At 43.8% G+C, this 20,709-nt stretch overlaps 1 protein-coding gene across 3 annotated transcripts in view; it reads left to right on the forward strand.

The window, feature by feature from the left end:
* Positions 1 to 4,501: 4,501 nt before the first annotated feature.
* LOC147449963 (kinesin-like protein FLA10) overlaps positions 4,502 to 20,709 on the forward strand; it is a 117,896-nt gene continuing 101,688 nt past the window's right edge. For all 3 annotated transcript variants that reach the window (XR_015189489.1, XR_015189490.1, XM_086522307.1), the window contains exons 1-2: positions 4,502 to 4,637; positions 5,535 to 5,639. Coding sequence is in view for 1 of the 3 variants with exons in the window: in XM_086522307.1 (XP_086378433.1) it covers positions 5,570 to 5,639 (70 nt within the window). In the remaining 2 variants the exon portion in view is untranslated. The remainder of the gene's footprint in view (positions 4,638 to 5,534; positions 5,640 to 20,709) is intronic.

A 20,709-nucleotide genomic window follows, 5' to 3' on the forward strand; every position in this document is an offset into this window, starting at 1 on the left:
AACACTTTAACAACCCTAGTAGAGAGAGAGAGAGAGAGAGAGAGAGAGAGAGAGAGAGAGAGAGAGAGAGAGAGAGAGAGAGAAATTTTTGTAGTTATGGGTGCAAAGCGAGAGTCGCAACATGGAACATCTCTAGGCCAGGAATGGTGATGTCGAAGGAAGCATAGAATTTACTCAATATTGCCTGCATCGATTAGCCTCACACATGAGGGTACGTACTGAGAGAGAGAGAGAGAGAGAGAGAGAGAGAGAGAGAGAGAGAGAGAGAGAGAGAGAGACTCCACTCTCTACTTCTGTGAGGAGGTCCTAAGAGGATAGAAGAGGTGGCTGGAAGAAGGGCAAGAAGCCCAGGGTAGCTCCTACTACTACAAGATGCCATTATTTACAGTTGGGATAGGGTGAGGATAAGGGGAAGATAAGAAGGATGTGGCCACCGCGACACGCGGAGAGAGAGAGAGAGAGAGAGAGAGAGAGAGAGAGAGAGAGAGAGAGAGAGAGAGAGAGAGAGAGAGAGAGAGAGAGAGAGAGAGAGAGAGAGAGAGAGAGAGAGAGAGAGAGAGAGAGAGAGAGAGAGAGAGAGAGTTGGTCCTACTCTGGCACTGAATGTGGATGAAGCCCTCTAGGTCCGCGCAATGCTCCAACAATCCAATACTCATGGCGACACCAATGGCCTTTGATTGTCAAGGTGGTAAGCAAGAGATTGCTACATGTACAACTAAAAACAATTCGCAATATCAAAGTTCACTGGAAGGATGACGGATTGAGGATTTTGCACCACGTGTCATATGACTCACTTTGGTGATATATCAGATGCTATTGATGAAATTATGCCAAAAGATTTTGATAGTTGCATATAAGACAAATAATTGGTGTGTGTGTGTGTGTGTGTGTGTGTGTGTGATCATACATGAGGCACAATTATTTCAAAAAGCCTTAACTCTCTTTTCATACCTCTCTCTCTCTCTACCCCTCTATGTTTCACCTAGAGCTTCAAGATCCATCTGAAGTCCAACCCCTTGTTTGGTTGCCCTTTGGTTCATTCCCTTGGTAGCCTACTACTCCAACAAAGTACTCCCTCTACACCATATTTTGGCTACTCCTACTCCGCGACGCTCTCCTCTTTCATCCCATCTACTACTGCCATTTCACCTCATACTTAATCTCCATCGCCCACCCTACACCAACCTCTAGCTCTCCCCCCTAACACCTGCAGAAGAAGAAGCCCACACTGAGCCTACATTCTGAAGCTCGTCATCACTGCACATCATTATGAAGCTCTTCATCACTGCCCTTGACCTCCGCCTATGTGCATCCCATTGTAGAAGCGTGACTCTACCCACTACCACATTATTGTTGCGTGTGTGTGAGATGTAGAAGGCCTGTACAAAGTCTCTCAACTCTCTCATCTCTCTCTCTATATATACAATTTATCCAAGGGACAAGGACCAATAAAAATGATTCTCTCTCTCTCTCTCTCTCTCTCTCTCTCTCTCTCTCTATGTGCAAACTATAGCGGTGAGTTCCTCAAAGAACACCACATTGCTGAGAGTTGACAAAGTTGTCCGGATTGAGGATTTTGCACCATGTGTTGTGAGACTCACTTTACCATTATATGGGATATTACATGTATACAGTGACCGAGGATGGCGCTCCATTTCTCTAGCAAGGACGATCTATGTGTGTGTGTGTGTGTGTGTTTGTGTTGTTCATGTCTTGGTTGCTACGCACCTCCTTCGGGTCACCGCCAATCATTTCAATTAGTGGGCTTGCGCCCAAACTGAAATATCATTGGCGACTCGGCGAGCTTGTGGCGGCCTTGACATGCCAACAACCTATATGTACAAATAAGTTTGCAAATAGATTGGGTAGGGGCTTGGGGAGTGTAACCTCTCTCTCTCTCTCTCTCTCTCTCTCTCTCTCTCTCTCTCTCTCTCTCTCTCTCTCTCTCTCTCTCTCTCTCTCTCCGACACAATGCCTCTTTGTTTACCCATGTGCCATCATCACTATGCTTGGAGGTCTACCTGCTCCAAGCGCTTTGACCGCTCATGAGGTTGTAGTGTAGGCTTTCAGTATGATACAAACGAGAGAGAGAGAGAGAGAGAGAGAGAGAGAGAGAGAGAGAGAGAGAGAGAGAGAGAGAGAGAGAGAGAGAGAGAGAGAGAGAGAGAGAGAGAGAGAGAGAGAGAGAGAGAGAGAGAGAGAGAGAGAGAGAGAGAGGCCCACTGCACACGTCACTACCTTACTCAGCTCAAAGAAGGTACTCTAGAAGCCTCCCAAAGTGGGTTTTGCTCCTGTGCCTGGATTTACTTCTCCCAAAAAACTACACCTATAACCACACCTATAACTAGTCTCCCCCCTGGTCCACCCATGAGGAGATTATTGTAGATTCTCTTGCTTCAATTACTAAAGGTTTTTTCGACATAACGAGAGAAAAAGAGCATGCGCAGAGCTTCAAGCAGTACAAACGCACACGTGAGGGCGATGAGAGGTCTACAATGCAGGGTACGTTTAAACCCACTTCTAATTACAATTTTGAAACTCATCGATGTGACCTTTCCCCACTTATGCATAAACCTCTCCCCAAGATCCTCCTAGATTGTCTCACCCGCCTTGAAATGAGAACTCCCACTAACATAAGGCTTCAAGCAAAATCCGTTAATAATTTTAGGGAAAATCCTTCCCTAAAATTGAGCTAACAAGTAGGTTGAAGGTCCAATTTCTTCTTCTCTTCTCTCTCTATCATTCTCTTGACCCAGCGGTTAATGATTGCTTGGAGTGTAGCCTTCATCTCGTAGAGCATGACATGTAGAATTTTGACTCGCGAGTAAAAATGATTCTCTCACTCTTTAAGTTTGTCCATGTGATAACAACCAGCAAAAACGATTCTGTGTGTGTGTGTGTGCAAACTATAGTGGTGAGGTCCTCAGAGAACACCACATCGTTGGGAGTTGACAAAGTTGACCGAATTGAGGATTTTGCACTACGTGTCGTGAGACTCACTTTGCCATTATATTGGATATTACATGTATACAGTGGCCGAGGATGGTGCTACATTTCTCTAGCAAGGGCAATGTGTGTGTGTGTGTGTGTGTGTGTGTGTGTGTGTTGTTCATGTCTTGGCCGCTTCTCACCTCCTTCAGGTCGTCACCGCCAATCATTCCAATCAGTGGGCTTGGGCCCAAACTAAAATATCATTGGCGACTCGGCGAGCTTGTGGCGGCCTTGAGATGCCAATAGCCTATATGTACAGATGAGCTTGCAAACAGATTGGGTAGGGGCTTGGGGAGTGTAACCTCTCTCTCTCTCTCTCTCTCTCTCTCTCTCTCTCTCTCTCTCGTATCATACTGTAACCCTTTGCTACAACCTCATGAGCGGTCAAAGCGCTTGGAGCAGGTAGACCTCCAAGCATGGTGATGACGGCACATGGGTAAATGAAGACGCATTATGCCGGAGAGAGAGAGAGAGAGAGAGAGAGAGAGAGAGAGAGAGAGAGAGAGAGAGAGAGAGAGAGAGAGAGAGAGAGAGAGAGAGAGAGAGAGAGAGAGAGAGAGAGAGAGAGAGAGGCCCACTGCGCACATCACTACCTTACTTAGCTCAAAGCAGGTACTCTAGAAGCCTCCCAAAGTGGGTTTTGCTCTTGTGCGTGGATTTACTTCTCCCAAAAAGCTACACCTATAACCACACCTATAACTAGTCTCCCCCCTGGTCCACCCATGAGGACATTACTGCAGATTCTCTTGCTTCAATTGCTAAAGGTTTCTTCGGCATAGCGAGAGAAAAATAGCATGCGCAAAGCTTCGAGCAGGACAAACACACGCATGAGGGCGATGAGAGGTCTAGGTGAGGGGTATGTTTAAACCCACTTCTAGTTCCAAATTTGAAACTCGTCGATGTGACCTTTCCCCACTTATGGCATAGACCTTTCCCCAAGATCCTTCTAGATTGTCTCACCCTCCTTGAAATGAGAACTCCCACTAACATAAGGCTTCAAGCGAAATTCGTTAATAACTTTAGGGAAAATCCTTCCCCGAAGTTGAGCTAACAAGTAGGTTGAAGGTCCAATTTCTTCTCTCTCTCTCTCTCTCTCTCTCTCTCTCTCTCTCTCTCATTCTCTAGACCCAACGGTTAATGATTGCTTGGAGTGTAGCCTTCATCTTGTAGAGCATGACATGGAATTTTGACTCGCACTTCCGATATATGATAAGTGTAGATTCTCCGAACCCAACGGTTGATGATTGCTTGAAGTGTAGCCTTCATCACACAAAGCATGACACATGGAATTTTGACTCGCCCTCCCGTTATATGATGATTAGTACGGTCGACCGCCTTTGGCGGCCTCTCGTTCTCTTTCTCTCTCCCTCTTTATCGTGTGTACATGCGCTTCTCTTAGTTTTGGAGTTTAGCCTTCGTGTGTCATGTGGTAGATTTTAACAAGTGTAAAGGACTCCCCCTTGCGCCATATATGGTCTAGATAATGATAATGTACGTGTAGATTAAGCGGGCAGACCATTTCAATTTGAAATTAAGTTTCCAATTTAAACAACGACCAATGTGTAATTGTTTAGAGAAAGAACGTTCGAAACTGTGTGCCGTTTCTTCTATTTTGCATTGCAGAAGAATGCCTTCGCGAAGACGAGGTATGCTTCTCTCTCTCTCTCTCTCTCTCTCTCTCTCTCTCTCAGAACGTGTAAGATCTCTTCAAAGAATCACGAGCAGGTGATAAGGTTGCATGTGTGGCATGGGAAGTGCAAGGGAATGAGGCATGCATGCTTTATACGTGCAACTTCGATGAGGCAGCGGCCACAAACTTTGCCACGCATAGAATTAGGCAATGCCTCCCTTCTTAGAGGAAAATAGAAAATCCAGTTTCATGGAATCCTTCTTTCTCCTTTTATAAGAGCATTAAGGACAAGCAGTTGTGTTGAGAAGATGGCCACATAGCAAGGAACACAAGACCTTAGAAGTGACCATGGACAGGAGGTGCGACAGCAATATATATAAGCCTAATTTGTTGGCAATGCACTGGGAATAAAAGACTGAGAAGAAGAGGGGCTTGCTCCGTGCAACCAGATTTTGCCCACCTTGTGTTAGTTATGAAACCCCAAGTTGTTCATACTCTATCACACTTAACAGCAAAGGAATACAAGTTGAAGGACTCAGTAGTTTTCTAATGGATCAAAATGACATCTGAGAGTCCTATAATTTGGAAGCACTCTTCACAGATTGTCTTAGTCCTAGTTGTCTCAATGTCGTTCCTCTTGTGTCTACAGTGCATGCTAGCTGTACTCTTCATCCTGATTGCAGATTTAGTGGCAAGCTTTCATCTTTTTACAAGGATTTTATGAAAACAATGCCTTGTGACAGACTCATGAATATATGCACAAAGTACTCAATGATTTTGTTAGTCATGCAGTGCATAGGGATTTGCACTATATGCCTCTACCAGAAATTATGACATTGCAAGCGTTTCCTTATCATCATCCCCCCATTTCCGTATTGTGGAACCATCACCCTAATTGGAATTGTACATGTAGAAATGCGATTGTAGCTTGCTGGAGTCACTCTCAACATGGCCTTTGACATGCGAGCGAAGAACATCGAGGTCCAGCCTGGTCGTACCTCGCCTGCAAGGGAACGAGGTAAAGACAATGTCTTTCGTTTATGCCAATCCTCAGAACGTATCTCTTTGACCTTCTCTTTGTTTTAAGTGTGGTACAATATGGGACTTCTAATCATCATAAACATGTGAAAACAAGAAGCGTGGTATTTGAGCTTTCTCAACTAGATAATATGTAATGTGCTAACTTATCATTCAGGTATATTTTTGTTAATCTCTCGAATGGTGCATGCTGAAGGATGTTGGTGTTTGCAATTATGGCGTTTATTTTTATTATAGGTTTTATTTTGTTAGCATGTTGAACATGCCTCTTTTGCCTTCTCTTTGTTGTAAATGCCATATAAATTAGAACTTCAATAATCACAAACACGTAAAAAACAAGCAGCTTTCTATGTGAACTTTTAGATGATGTTTACGTGTAAAGCTTATCAATCAAGGATTTTTTTATCGATCTATTGAACGGTGCATGCTGAGGCATTTAGTATTGAACTGAAAGCCACAATGTCAACAAGTTGAGAAACATTCAGTTTAAGTTTTTTGTTATTATAAACCTTAATATGGCCTATTTCTTGTGGTAGATACAACAAAGTCATGATTTCAATCTTCATTACCATACACAAAATAGATTTTTTATGTGAGCATGGTTGCTAGACAATGTTTTACAACTTACACCTTAAGGATTCGTCTCTTGAACTCTTGATTGGTGCCTATTGAAGGCTGTTGATAATTTTTATGAAACCTAAGAGGCCAAAGAGTTTTCAACCTTGAGATTAGTTCTTAGTAAATAGAGACACACACACACACACACCCACACACACACACACACACACACACACACACACACACACACACACACACATTTTTTTGTATATCTGCTTTGATTAATTTACAAGTGGGAACCCTCAAAGCGAGGAAAACTCACGAAAATAAAGGGATACAAAAAGCGGAGCACTATGAGGCAAACAATCTCCCCAGGCTACAATATCTTATGCCTGTCACACTCTTTCAAAGGCAATAGCTTGGATTTACGAAAGTTAACTTTGAGACCTGCTTTCAATCCAAACAAGTGAAGGGTATGCATAATTTGTTGTACATCATCATAGTGATTGCGAGGCATAAACAAAGAGTCATCCGTATAAGCCTGACCTGCAAACTGCCATCTAGAAGGTAAAGTCAGGCCATGTAGCCTCCTAGTGGAAGTCAAGGAATCCAAATACATAAACAAGGGGTGAGTAGCAATCGCATAAAGCAAAGCACTCAGAGGGCAGCCTTGCCTTACCGACCATCCCAAAGGCCAAGATTCTGTGAGAGATCCATCCAACAAGCCTGCAGAAGTGCTGTGTGCATACAAGAAAAGCACGACACGGGATAGCCTAGACCCAAAGTCCAAGTGTTGCATGCTATCCGCAATATAATCCTAAAGAACAGTATCAAATGCCTTTTCAATGTCAACCTGCATGACTAAGACATCCTGTCGAGTATATTTTGCATATTCCATACCAATAATAACATTCGCGAGGTTGTCAGTAATCTGAGGTCGTGGAATGAAGCCGTATTGAGATTGATGCAAGCCTTCATGCAGAAAGCACTCGAGTCGGTTAGCAAGCATTTTTGCCATTAATTTATATACCACAGGCATGAGTGTAATAGGCTGCCAATGAGAGAATTTTTTACACAATGCATGCTTAGGTATCAGCTTGAGCAAACCATTTTTCCAAGAGAAGGGCAATTCCTGTTGTTCCCAAGCTTATTCATCATGAACAACAGAGGCAACTTCAAATAATCCCAGAAAGACAAGAAAAATTTCACAGAGAGACCATCCCAACTAGGAGCTCTCCATCGGCCCAGATCAAGCAAGCTGGCATACAATTCCGACTCAGTGAAAACAGCTTCCAGTCTTGAGTCTGCCGCATCGAAAGAATGGGAGTAACATGCGATAGAAACATGTGACGCGCTTGGCGGGCTTCTGTCATGGGAGAAGAAGGGCCTCAAAAATCTTGCCATAATGAGAGTGTAGGGCTAGTGCTAGCTCTCGGAAAGTAGAGGTCCACTCCCTGACGGTAATTTAACTCTCTGTATAGCCTGAGACTGCCTGGAGTGATGCAAATGCTGGAAGAAATGTTTAGAAGCACATCCTTTATCTGCAAAAGCCTGTTGACGAGTCTGCCATTTGGCCAATTTCCTCTCATCATTGTGCCGTAACATAGCACGAGCAGAAAGCAACTCAGTCATTTGAGTGTCAGTAAGAGAAGAATGATTAGCCAAGTACATTAATCTGCTACAAGCATCCTTTGCTTGATTAACCCGTTCCCTTAATTGTGACAAATAATCCCTGCCATAATCCTGGATAACAGATTGAACACACATGACAAAGCGGAACTAGGCTATGTTCTTATCAACATACATATGGGAGATCAAAGGCGGGATGATATCCACAATCATAGCGCGAAAAGGCTCATGCTTGAGATAAGCATTATTGACATGCAAAAGTCTCTTCTTGGGTAGGTGGTCATTGACATCAAAAGAGCCAAAACGAAGTTTCAAGCATACGGGAAAATGATCCGAGAGACACAGCATAATCAATCCTTATCTCACAAACAAAGTCATCATACTGTTGCATGTGAAAAAGATACTAGCGATCCCGCGATACATAGATTGAGCATTATGGTGAAAAGTGAATCCTGGATCAGTCGCATGCAAAAAGGGCCACAAATCAAGCCCATTACATGTCAACATAAATTGGTCCCATGATTGCCGTTTCATATGAAGCATGTGAGAATGCCCAATAGTATTATCCGCAAGGTTTGGTGCATTATTAAAATCCCCGCAGAGAAATGCATTGGAACGCCAACAATAAGAGGAGATAGCACTCCACAATCGTGCCGTATCTGCAAAAGCCGTGCATGCATATAATCCTCCAAATTCGAAAACTTCTCCATTAACAATACATTGGATGACCATCCATCTTCCAGCCGGGTCATTGAAAACCAAGGTCGGGAAGAGTTCATGTCGAACAAGCACTCCAGAATAGCAAGCTGATCCTGCATAAGCTATTCAGTAGCCGGCAAAGTAAGAAGTTTGTTCTGCAAATTGATGCTGGTTATGCTCTTGAAGAACCACAATGTCCGCTTTACATGTATGTACATAGTGCCAGGTAAGCCGCCACTTGTCGTGATTGCATAACCCACGCACGTTATAGGAGATGCAATTCAAAGAACTATGCATTCTATATGGTATATATAGTGGGCGAGGAAATGTGGAAAAGGGGGGAAAAAACTCAAGTACCATTGCCCATCGACACATCCTCCCCAGCTGTAGGTACCTGAGGAGGTGGGTCAAGACCTACCCGGATGGTTGAAAATAAAGGCACCTTGCGATGTAGAGGCTTCTTCTGTAACAAGTTCCTCGTAAGAGCGAACCACCTTGTCCCAAGCTTCAACCAAAGAAGTGTTGTCATTACAAGGGAGTTTTTTCTAAGAAACATTCTTCAAAGGGGGCACATAATTACGAGAAGATGCTGGAATACGGGCGGTAGCAGCTTTAGCTGTTTCTTGAGCACTATTCAAGTTTGAGAGGTCGAAACTTGTTCTTTTCCTTTGTTTTTAATATTTGGAGAAGCAGAAAGTGCAGACAATTGTAATTGTTTTCCTTTGCCTTTATTCGCCCCAGCTGTCGGGGAGGAGATTGAAGTACCTTTGGTTTGAACATCAGTAGAAGATTTCGGAGGTGAGTGAGGTTGAGGAGTAGGGACAGCTGAAGGAGGTGGTTGTAGATCTGGTTCCGGACATTTGGATTGCATATGACCAAATTTGCCACAGTAGAAGCAAGAATTTGCAAACTTGCCCCATTTAAGCTTAAATGAACGCTCTCCAACCACCGCATCCCTAGAATCGATCGAAATACCTGCTGGTGTGGGGATATTTGTATCCCACAGAATACAAAAACGGTTTGTGTTTGCGTCCAGGTTAGGAGGGCAAATGACTTTGCCCAGCTGAGTAGCCAACAAAGGAAGAAAGTGACGCCAAGTGCGAGGAAAGTCAATCACCTCAACCCAAACGGGACACTTGTGACGAATGAGACTCTGATAGTCCTTGGTGAGTCACGAATCATCTGCGTATTGAAAAAAAGAGGAGACATTTCAAGCAGAGCATCCCGAGCATCCATGTCGGCCAGCAAGACTTCAAAGAACCTTGGCGTGCCAAAGTAAACCCAACGGATTGCTTGCCGTTTGAGTAGGAAATCAACCAATTGGCCTACATCTTGAGCCGTAGGCATTCTACTCGGGAAAAAAAGAATCACTGCGTTAAGTGCATATTGAGCAACAGGATCCACAAGCTCCTATATAGGGATGCGCACTTCCATGACGGGAGCCGATCCTTCCCAAGCTTGACGTGCATCCTGAAGTCCTTATGCAAACATTCTTTGATAAGGCTTAAAGCATCCTTATCCGAAGATTCCATGGCTTTCTGGCGCTTGTATATACACTGATCAGTCGAATCCATGTGAAGCTCACACACACACACACTCTTTTTTTGGGGTTTTTGATATTTGACTGCTACTGACACAGACACACACACACACACACACACACACAGGCTGGTTGTACAGAAACCTGCTTGCTTGAAAACTTTAATCAAACTGAAAACCTGACGATTTTACAAAACCTGCGTAGGAAGCTGACCGTCAAGGCAAGGATTGAACTTCAGATGGCGCAGAGTTGAGGGAGGCTAGGGGCGCTGAAAATTGTCTGGCGTAGGATCCTGCTCGCAGCAGTGGGCGCGCAGCGATACAGAGGTAATACAGTGCTGAGAACACGCGCAGGGCTACAGGGAGTCCTTTGTCGGGAACGTGCAAGCTGAAAGATACTCGCGAAATGGTTCTCACTGACGCACACACACGCGTGCACGCTGAGTGGCCGAGCCCACTGTAGAGGAACGCGCAGGCGCACACACACATGCGCGCGTGCTGAGAGGTTGAATCCACTGCAAAGGAATGCGCAGGCGCGCACACACACACGCACGCACACACGGGCACATGTGCGCACACACACACACACATAGTAATGTCAGATTACTTGCTGAAACATGAGGAAATTGCATGCTCTCCACACTGTCCATAGCATCGAGAATCTGACCCAGCCAAAGCAAAGGCGGAAGCACTCAAAATACCAGAAAAATCGACAAAAAGGTGTCCTAGGGAAACAAGTGCGAAGAGCTGTAGAGATGCAATCCACAAATTGTTGCATATGAGAACAAGACCACAATAAATGTGGAATATTGTCAATGCCCGCACCACAACGAACACATCTCGAAGAGGCCAGTCTTTTGGAGCGCAAAAAATTGCCAGTTGAGAGAACCCCAATGATGCATCTCCACATAATAATCGTTCCTTTAGAAGTAGCTTAGCATGCCACACTTTCATAACTTTACTCCGCCACCATGTAAGCCTTATTCATATTCCATACCTTATTACAATGTTTTTGTACCTAGGAAGATGACTGCAAATGACAATACACCTTCTTTGCAGATAATGAGTTGACGAAGAACCAACGTAATGCCAACCACAGACTTGATCGTCCTCAACCAGCGGCGGAATGGGAGATATGGAGTCAACAAGATCCTTAATGGTGGTCCACATGCGCCTATAGTGCATCCCAAGCCCAAAAGTAAGAGCAGCCTTTCTAAACGAGAGCACCCGTCCATCATCGTCTATCACATCTGTTATTCTTTCAATACCTTTCTGAGAGAGAAAATAAGCCTATCTAGGAGAGTCTGAACAAGAGTCTGATAAAAAACCAGACTTCAATGCAAACTCTCCAATCGAAGTGAATTGCCACACTTGTCATCTCTACCTTGCCACAACAATTCCTGTGTGACTAATTTCCAATCAGCTACAAGATTGGAAGCAAGGGGGCATCCAGATATTGTAGCTTCAAATTTACCAAAAACCACATCACAATACGAAGGCTGCCAATGGCCAAAAGCTGGTGAAACCGCACGAGAGCACAGAAACGCGAACATCTGCGTCCAGGATTGTTTTTTCTCAACCAGTACCAATAACAAAGTAGCCTTCCTTGCTGTATCACGAGAGCACAACTGTAGAATATTCAGACCACCACAACACTTTGGAGTACACAACTTATCCATCGCGAGCAATCGCAGACCTTTTTTCTGGGAGCAAGTAGACCAAAAGTGCTCTACAATCCGAGACATGAAGGCCCGAAGACGACAGGTGGTGAATGCAACAATGGTGGGAAAAATTGCATATATGCCACCAAGATGGACTGCACTATTCTGAGTCTTACATGCAACGGCCAAGTGGACAATTTCCAATATTGCAATTTAGACCTCAGTTTATTTTCAACCCAATCCAATAATTTGGCTTATCCTAGATTCATCTATATATATTTTTAAGTCGTATAGCAGACATGCAGACTTCACATTGTGAAGTTTTCGTCCGAGGTACGACCAATTGATATTGTGCTAATTCTTTCTATCTTTTGTGGTGCGTATGCCCTACCAACTACCTCATTTTTGCTAATTTTCCAATTTAAGGCTTCTTTTAGTGCTAGGCTTCATTATGGCTGAGCTGAGTCTGCCCTTGATCTCTGGAGTCATGATAGAAACTCAGTACGTTGAACTTTGCGTTGATGTATGCTTGTGCGTGCGTGCGTGTGGTGTGTGTTGTGTTTGGGAGCATATGTTAGTACCTAGTTCTACACCCACTATTGGGCACTGACGACGTTAGTGGGGATGTCGTGGTATTTAGTCAATACTATGCATGATGAAGCTGATGGTTATATTGTCTTGTGGGTGACTACCATGGGTCTATACATTGCAGTTTCCTTTTAAGGGAGAATCTGGGCTTATCCTAGATTCATCTAGGTATATATATTTTGTCACAAGACGGGCACCACGTACCAATAGAAAAGAACAGACTGAGCAGACTTTTAGCACTTCAATAACAACTGAACTGAAAGAGAGAGACGACACGTGACATAGAGTGGCGGAATTCCACCCCAGAGAGTATTGGCCCCAAACCTTGGCGCCCCTTTCGGTATTTCTTTATATTGCATCAACATAGTACAAGCCGGTACTCCAGACTCTGCACCTACGCCAGGAAGCATGCCAGAGAATGAGCCCTAACCTCATATTTAAAGGCCCTTGGCCTGAAAAGCAGTTACAGTAAAAAGCCTTTAAAACTCAAAAGCTTCTGGTCCAAAAAGCAAAGCCAAAAAGCTGCCAGCGTAAATCACGGAAATCCGTACAGCCTGCCACGTCATCAGCCAACGCAATTTTCAAAAATCTCCCTGCTGCCCTTAAGGTTAGGGTTAGGGTTTTTGCTGTTTTAGGGTTAGGATTTCCAGAGTTAGGGTTTGCAGGTTTTAGGGTTAGGGTTTCCAAAATTAGGGTTTGCAGGTTTTAGGTTAGGGTTTCCAGAATTAGGGTTTTAGTAGTTAGGGTTTCAGGCAGAAATTAGGGTTAGGGTTTCTACTCTTGGGCAACCACGTCAGCACTTTGTGGCAGTTTAGGCCCCTCGGCCACATCTGTAAGTTGGCTCCATTCTTTAGGCTTTGACACATCAGCAGTTTGTTACATATTGTTTACTGACCAAGCCAACGAGCGGGTATCCAAGATGCCTCACAATTTGATTAGCCTTCACTATCTCACCCGGCCATAAATTAGAGCGTCAATCCATTTGATGCAACGACAACAATTTAGATTTCGAAAGTTCATTTGCAGACCTGCAGCCAACCCATAAACATGTAGAGCTTCCATGATACATCGAACATCGTCAGGTTGATTTCTAGGCCAAAACATCGAGTCATCCGCGTATAGATACGTTTGTGTTCGAAAAGTGGCTCATGGGCCTTCCTTTAACAGGCCCTAATGGGTGAATTAAATGCAAGCACCCAAAAAGCTAGGCTTTAAAAAAGACATTGATTTGGTGCTTTTTATAAAGAATAGAAAATCATGGCTAGAGTAGAAACTGGAGGTTTTGGCATCATAGTTGGGATTCCGGCTGGGATACCTAGCTTTTTGGATACCCATATTGTGTCACTTGGCTGCCACATGAGCATCTGCCATGGCAATTGTGCCATATTAGCACCTACTGCATCATCAGTCCACCACATCAGCACATGTTGCCATTAAGTGGATACAATGTGCTCTTAAGGATGATAACCTTACTGAACTTACATTGCACCACTAAGCATTTTCATATGTCCCAAATTGATGAGGTTGTACGGACGATGACGTCAGTAAGCTGTACACACCCTGATGTAGTAGGTTGTACAAACATATGACATGGCATAATGATGTGGAAATTATATAGACAACATGCGTATGTGGCGGTAGTACTGATGCAAATGCTTTCAGTTTGCAAATGCTTTTTAGCATCTCGTGGGGCTTTCGATCCTTGTATTTTAATTGCTTTTGAAGTTGTTGCGTGTAGCAACTCAACTCTTATTTACATGTGGTATGAGTGCTAGTTGTAATGTCATTAATCGTGGGAAGTCGCAGTCTCCTACCTCAGGATCAAGGTCCAATGCATCTTTGCGGGGAACTTTCCTTCTCGTCAAGAAGAGGAGGGATCACTCCAAAAAGGTGGACGCTCTTGTAAATCCGAAAATAGAGTTGAACCTGAATCAATAGGGTGAGGAAATTCTTGTTCTAAATTCAACAATAAGGATTATCTTGTTGATCTAGTGCAAGAATTGCAAAGTGCTATTACATTGGAGCTGTGTGCATAGTTTATAGAAGGAGACGATTTCCAGATTCTTTTCGATGTATTAATCACGACAAACTACTAGTTATTGACAAACAGACTATTCCTAAGACCTCTCAGTATATACCTATTGCTACAATTTCTACGACTTCTTAACTTTTGTTTTATACAATGATCGATCCAAAAGCTTGTCCTCCTTCCACCCATGTTCTACCCGTTATTTCACAAAGCTCCCTTGTCATGAGGGAGGTTTCGTTATCATGGCGCATGAAAGAAGTTTTCTCCAAGTCCAAAGCAAGCATCAAGAGCATTGGGCACAAGTGTTTAGAGCACCACAGGAACATAGATTGGTGATCAACGGAAGTTCTTTTATAGGAGAGATACAATTCTTGGGGTTTAATATTTTGCTTGAAGGCTGAGGGCGTTAGCATGGATCTTGCCAAGGTTGAGGCATTCACAATTGACCACCTTTGCGATATTTCATGATGCGAGGAGCATAGCAGCTGCGGTACGGGACGGGACGTTTAATACGGGGTGTACAATACGCGTACGAGACGTATTTTTGAGAATCAAAAATAAAATATGTCAACATTTTTAGATATGATACTTTAATAAGAACAAATGAAGCGGTTCATGGACCTTCTCAATGACTCTTCAATATTTAACCATAGCATACATAAACAAGCACCGGAAGCTCTAAAACACAATTGATCAACTAGAAAAGACATACGTTTTGAGCAAAAAAACGTTACAATAGAAAACGTTATGAGACGTATTGTACGTTTCAATACGGGACGTCGTATATTCTAAATAAAATACTCGTATTTTAGCTACTATGGCGAGGAGTTTCCGGGGCTTACGTTCTTATTATAGGAGGGTTATCAAACACTTTGCAGAGATTTCTTCGCTGTTGCATGCCCTTACCCTATAAGGTGTACCATTACTTGGGGAACTACAAAGGTTATAGCATTTGAGCGACTTGAGGAGAAGTTGACTATAGGGCGTGTTTGATACTTCCATATTTACAGAAGTCTTTTGAGGTTTATTGCAATGCATGTGGTAGCAGTTTGGGAGCGGTGTTGGTGCAGGAGGGCCATGTGGTAGGTTTTTAGAGTAGCATACTCCTAAAGCCAAGAAGGGTTGCATAGATTTATGAGAAGGAACTCTTAGAAATGATACATGCTTTGAGTCAGTGGAAGCATTATTTGTTTGGTGTAGTCTTTAGATTGCACACAAATCATTAGAGTCTTAAGTACTTCTTGTCTCAGCCGGAGTTTTTGGAAGTTGCAGATGCGCTATCTTGCAAGCGAGTGATATTTGTTGTCACAACAGTGTTTTATCATGACCGAGATGATACGAGGGAGTAGTACGCTTGTGATCTAGATTTTGACGTCACTTTTAACAACATCCAAAGTGTGGAGACATTGCAGATAATTCTCTCAAGGATGGTCATTTGATGGGGAATGCAAGTTATGTGTAGCAAGGGATTTGAGGTAGAAAGTGTCAACGAAGTGCTATAATCCCTATCAACTATCTCATTTTTTCCGATTTGCTACTTCTTTAAGTGCTAGGCTTCATTATATCTTAGTTTGCACTTGATCCTCGGAGTCATGATAGAAACTTTGTCCGCTGAACTTTGTGTTGATGTATGCTCATGTGTGCACGCATGTGGTGCATGTTGTGTTGGGAGCATATGTTAGTCCCTAGCTCTACACCCATTATTGAGCATTGACGATGTTAGTGGGAATGTTGTGGTATTTAGTCAATACTAAAACGGGATGGGCATCACGTGCCAACTGAAAAGAACAAACGTTTAGCCCTTCAGACAACTGAACAGAAAGAGAGAGCGCACGACACACGAGATGAGGAGTGGCGGAGTTCCACCCCAAGAGTGCACTGGCCCCAAACCCTAGCGCCTCTTTTGGTATTTCTTTATATTGCTTCAACTAAGTACAACTCCCATGGCTCTACTATGTATCTCCCACCACGGAAAGACTGCCAGAGTGAGAGCTCATGGGTCTTCTTTAAAGGCCCTAGGTCCAAAAGGAGTTACATGAAAAGCATCAGGGCAAAAGCATCTGGTCCAAAAACGTTGAGTCCAAAAGATGTCAGCGCGAAAATCTGTACAGCTACCAAGTCACCTGTCAGGACTCAACGCGAATCGCAGGCTCTGTTGTACAATGCCACGTGGCATGTCGATGCAAAACGCGGAATGTGCCGTATAGGCCTGCATGTCATCAATTGGCTGTGCAATCCTCGTCTGTAAGTCTTACATTATTTTAAATGTCTAAGGTCACTAGGGTCCCATTAGACAGGTGTCCCATAAGTTTGTTCTTTAATATTTTGCTCCACTCAGCTAGGATCTGTAAGTTGGTGAGAACTTTCGCTTCTGTTGCTTCTAGGGTTTAGGCCCCTCGGCCGGGGTCTGCAGGTTTTCAGTAGCTTGACATGTCAACAGTTTGTGACATCTCCTCTTCTAGAAAGAAGAGTAATCGTCCATGATTCTAGGTTATCTGCAAAATAACTCAAGTTAGCTCAAAAATATCCGAGGGTCATTCCAAGGAACATTCCGAGGGACAATCAGTTTTCTCATTTTAGATTGGAGCTCTTGATATTTCGGCATAGCAAAATTAGCCATTACACCTAGACCGCGCTGATCTGTGACGGGTGTCTTGATGCACTAAAATTACATATCTAGGCAATCTCACCCAATTAGGAGTATTTAGTGGTTAACACATCACAATGCAACTTAGATGCTTACATATGCATGTTACAAGAACAATGCCGCTGTCACGTGACACATCCAACCCTTTGTGTCCGTGGACAAGCTACAGCATGACCAGGGTTCAGTTCCGTCAAGTCAGTCTAGAATAGGAAGTGACCTGGCACTTTTGTGAGTCTGTTCGTAGACCGTGCATGCCCAGTCACTTAGTGTAGATGCATATCCTCTGGTTGCACACATCATGATCATAAGCATTCCCATCGAATCCATCAGAATCCTTCAGGAGAATTTTCCAGTGCATTTAGTCTATTTTCCCTATTTTTGACATTTTTCACTTATTATTTTTAAGTGACTTTTGTTGGTAAGTAGGTAGGGCAAATTGAGTAAGTTTATATATAAGCAAACCTAAACTAGCACTAATTGGAAGAAGAGGCAGCAGGAGCACACGCTCAACAGGCACCTTCTCAGCAGAACCCCCCAAGAGACCTAGCGTTTTGGAGCAGCCAGCCTGGCGTTGTCGGTATCCAGTACCTAGCGTTTTCAACAGAAGAAGTCCAGCGTTTTGCATTGAAGCTACCTGGCAACAACAGATCAGTCTAGCGTTTTGCCTAGCAAGACAACCGGCGACAACAGAGCAGATTTTCAGCCCTAGCGTTTTTGCATCTGCATCACACCCTAGCGTTTTGCAGATTCTCCACGACAGAACCTCAAGAAACCCGGCGTTTTCAGTTTTCAGCCCTTAGACATCGCAGACCAAGTCCCAAATCTCGCAGATCTCACCTTCCCACAGCAGATCCTCGCCGCACGGTCAGATTCCGCAAGGTTTACAGTTTCAGCCCGGAAAACGCAGATTTCAGCATCTGCGTTTTCAGCACGTCGTGTCGCATCGTCGCCATCGACATCGTCACCGACATAGAGTCAGAATTCAGCTGATAAAGATTTGCAAATTTCAGCCCTTAGAGTTTTCAGATTTCGGCCCGTTCGTCATCGTCCTCATCGTCGTTGACATCGTCGGCAAGTCCAAGCATTGTAGAGATTTGTGCAATCATAAGTAGACCGCTCTCGCCATAGAGAATGGGGCCTTCGGAGGAGGGTTTGGCAACATTCTGGTGTCGTATTCTCTTCTCTCATGCACCTTCATTCACAGTGTTCACCACTTTGTTTGTGTCCATTGCACTCTCTCACTAAAGGAACAGAAGGCTCTCCCTTCGGCAAGTAAAAGGAACCCTTGAGCACAGTTCGGAGCACTCATCTGGAGCAAAGTTCAACATTCATTCCGCTGCACCTAACATTGGTATCAAAGCTTTGGCAGTGTTCTGTATCACTCAAGGAAAGAACCACTGAATTTTTTTTGCTTTTTGAGGTCGCACGAACCCAAGTTCACTTGGGCATGTCGATTCCTAATCGTGTTTTTGAAGAGTGACAGGAAACCCAAGAAAGAACGGGTTGTCCAGTCTCCCCTTGTGCCTCTTTTCACTCATTGAGAGCGGACCGTGCACTTAGCGGCCGGCCAATCGACGTGAGGTGGGAAAAAGCAACCTTGGTGTGAGCGCAAGGCCGCCAAGGGGTGCGTCCGTGGAAAAGAGCCGAACTCGGGTGAAGAGAAGATCCTTCTCTAACACAGATTGGAAGTGAAAGAAGAACCTCAAGAACTCAAGAACCTCAAGACCCGCAAGAACCTCAAGAACTCAAAAACCCCAAGAACCAAGACCCCCAAGAACCCAAGTTCCTAGTGAACTTAAGAACCCAAGACCACAAGAACCCACAAGAACCCAAGACTTCAGTGGATGGTCATCACTCGAAGCGGAATGGATACTTCGCTTGGAGGTGGTGAGCATGGAAGTGGAGAAGAAGAGTTTTCCCCACCAGGAGGTTTTTCCGACCCTCCCCCTTTCCCATCTATGACAAGGATTGCACTAACTCCTATGGAGGCTTTCGACAAGAGGATGATGGACAAGAAGTTAGAATGCAAAACAAGAAATGCAGAACGAAAAGCAGAAATAGAGCGTGAACACGAAGAAAGAATGGCAGCCATAGAGCATAAATACATAGATAGAATGGCAGCCATAGATCGCAAGAACAAAGCAAGACAAGCAAAATTTCATCGCGAGAACAAACCAAGAAAAGAAAAGAGCGACCAACACATGAAAGAGTTCTTGCGACTCTTTTCTATTGTGCAAGCGCAGTTTCCACAGAATTAGGAAAAGGAGACTCTCTCAGTCTCTTCTTCTCCAAAGCATGACACACATGATTTGCATGATTATGATAAGCATGATGATTTGAATGACAATGATAAGCATGATGATTTGAATGGTAAGGACAAGCATGATGATTTGCATGATGATCAAGATGTGATTTCTCACAAGCATGATGATTTGTATGATCAAGATGTGATTGTTCACCAAGATGATGGTTTAGTTGATGCTTTTTCTGGCGAAGCTAACCTCGTTGCAGATTCGATCAATCACGGAGAATCGATCTTGGCTTTGGTGTCAAGGTCCACAGCACCCCCCAGGCAGATTCGATCAAACACGACGAACCGATCTTGGCTCTCGAGCCTAGGTCCAAAGAACCCTTACAGGAAGTATTATGTGTTCGCATGATTAGTAGCACGCATTGTACGAGTGTCTCATTCGTGATCGTTTCCTGTATTTTAGACAATGTCTTTATGTGATCCCTTTTTCTAGGCATGACATATTGTACGTTGAGCACGTTTCACTCATGAATGAGCACAAATGTTATGCGGATTTTTCATGAAAAGCTGAAAAGTATGCATTCAAGGATGTCACATTTCATGTCTCTTCCTTGGCACGACACAGTTGTAGAAAGAGCACAAGAAAGTACGAGCATCAAGCATGGCCATTTCCATTGTGAATTGCCACAGTTGATTGATATAGATCAGAAAGACAAGCTTCGATCTCATTGTTTGCGTATGTGTGGTGAACAGTTTGGCACTCCGTCTCTTTGTTCATCTACATTGCATGCAGAGTCTTTGAGGAAGACAAGATTTTTTCCACTCACTTTACATGGAATAGGTATGTTCATGTTTTTGTGTTGGAAGTGGTTTCAAGAATTTTCAGCCATGGGGATTCTTGAAGAAGGAAGAAGCATGACTCGTAGACGAAGTTGAAGCAAGGAAGGAGACCCAGAAGACTTTGTGTCGCTTTCGGCGCGGCCCAAAGAAGCAAGCGTCGCAAACCTTTATGAAGTTCAAGTACCGCACGACCCACACATCAGAGTGGGCCGACTGTCACGTGACACATCCCAACCCTATGTGTCCGTGGACAAGCTACACCACAGCAGGGTTCAGTCAGTTTAGATTAGCAGTGATCTGGCACTTTTGTGAGTCTATTCGTAGACCGTGCATGCCCAGTCACTTAGCATAGATGCATATCCTCCGGTTGCACACAACATGATCATCGGAATTCCCATCAGAATCCATTCGCATCAGTTAGGGGAATTTTCCAGTGCATTTAGCCTATTTTCCTATTTATTGGTATTTTCACTTATTATTTTTAAGTGACTTTCCAACAAAAGTAGGTAGGGCAATTTTGCTAAGTTTCTATATAAGCAAACCCAAGTTAGCACTTTCTGGCAAAAGAGGCAGCAGGAGCACCTTGCTCAACAGGCAACTTCTCAGCAA

The sequence above is a fragment of the Adiantum capillus-veneris genome, chromosome 10 (genome assembly GCF_014529385.1).
Source record: "Adiantum capillus-veneris isolate H3 chromosome 10, ASM1452938v2, whole genome shotgun sequence".
NCBI lineage: Eukaryota > Viridiplantae > Streptophyta > Polypodiopsida > Polypodiales > Pteridaceae > Adiantum > Adiantum capillus-veneris.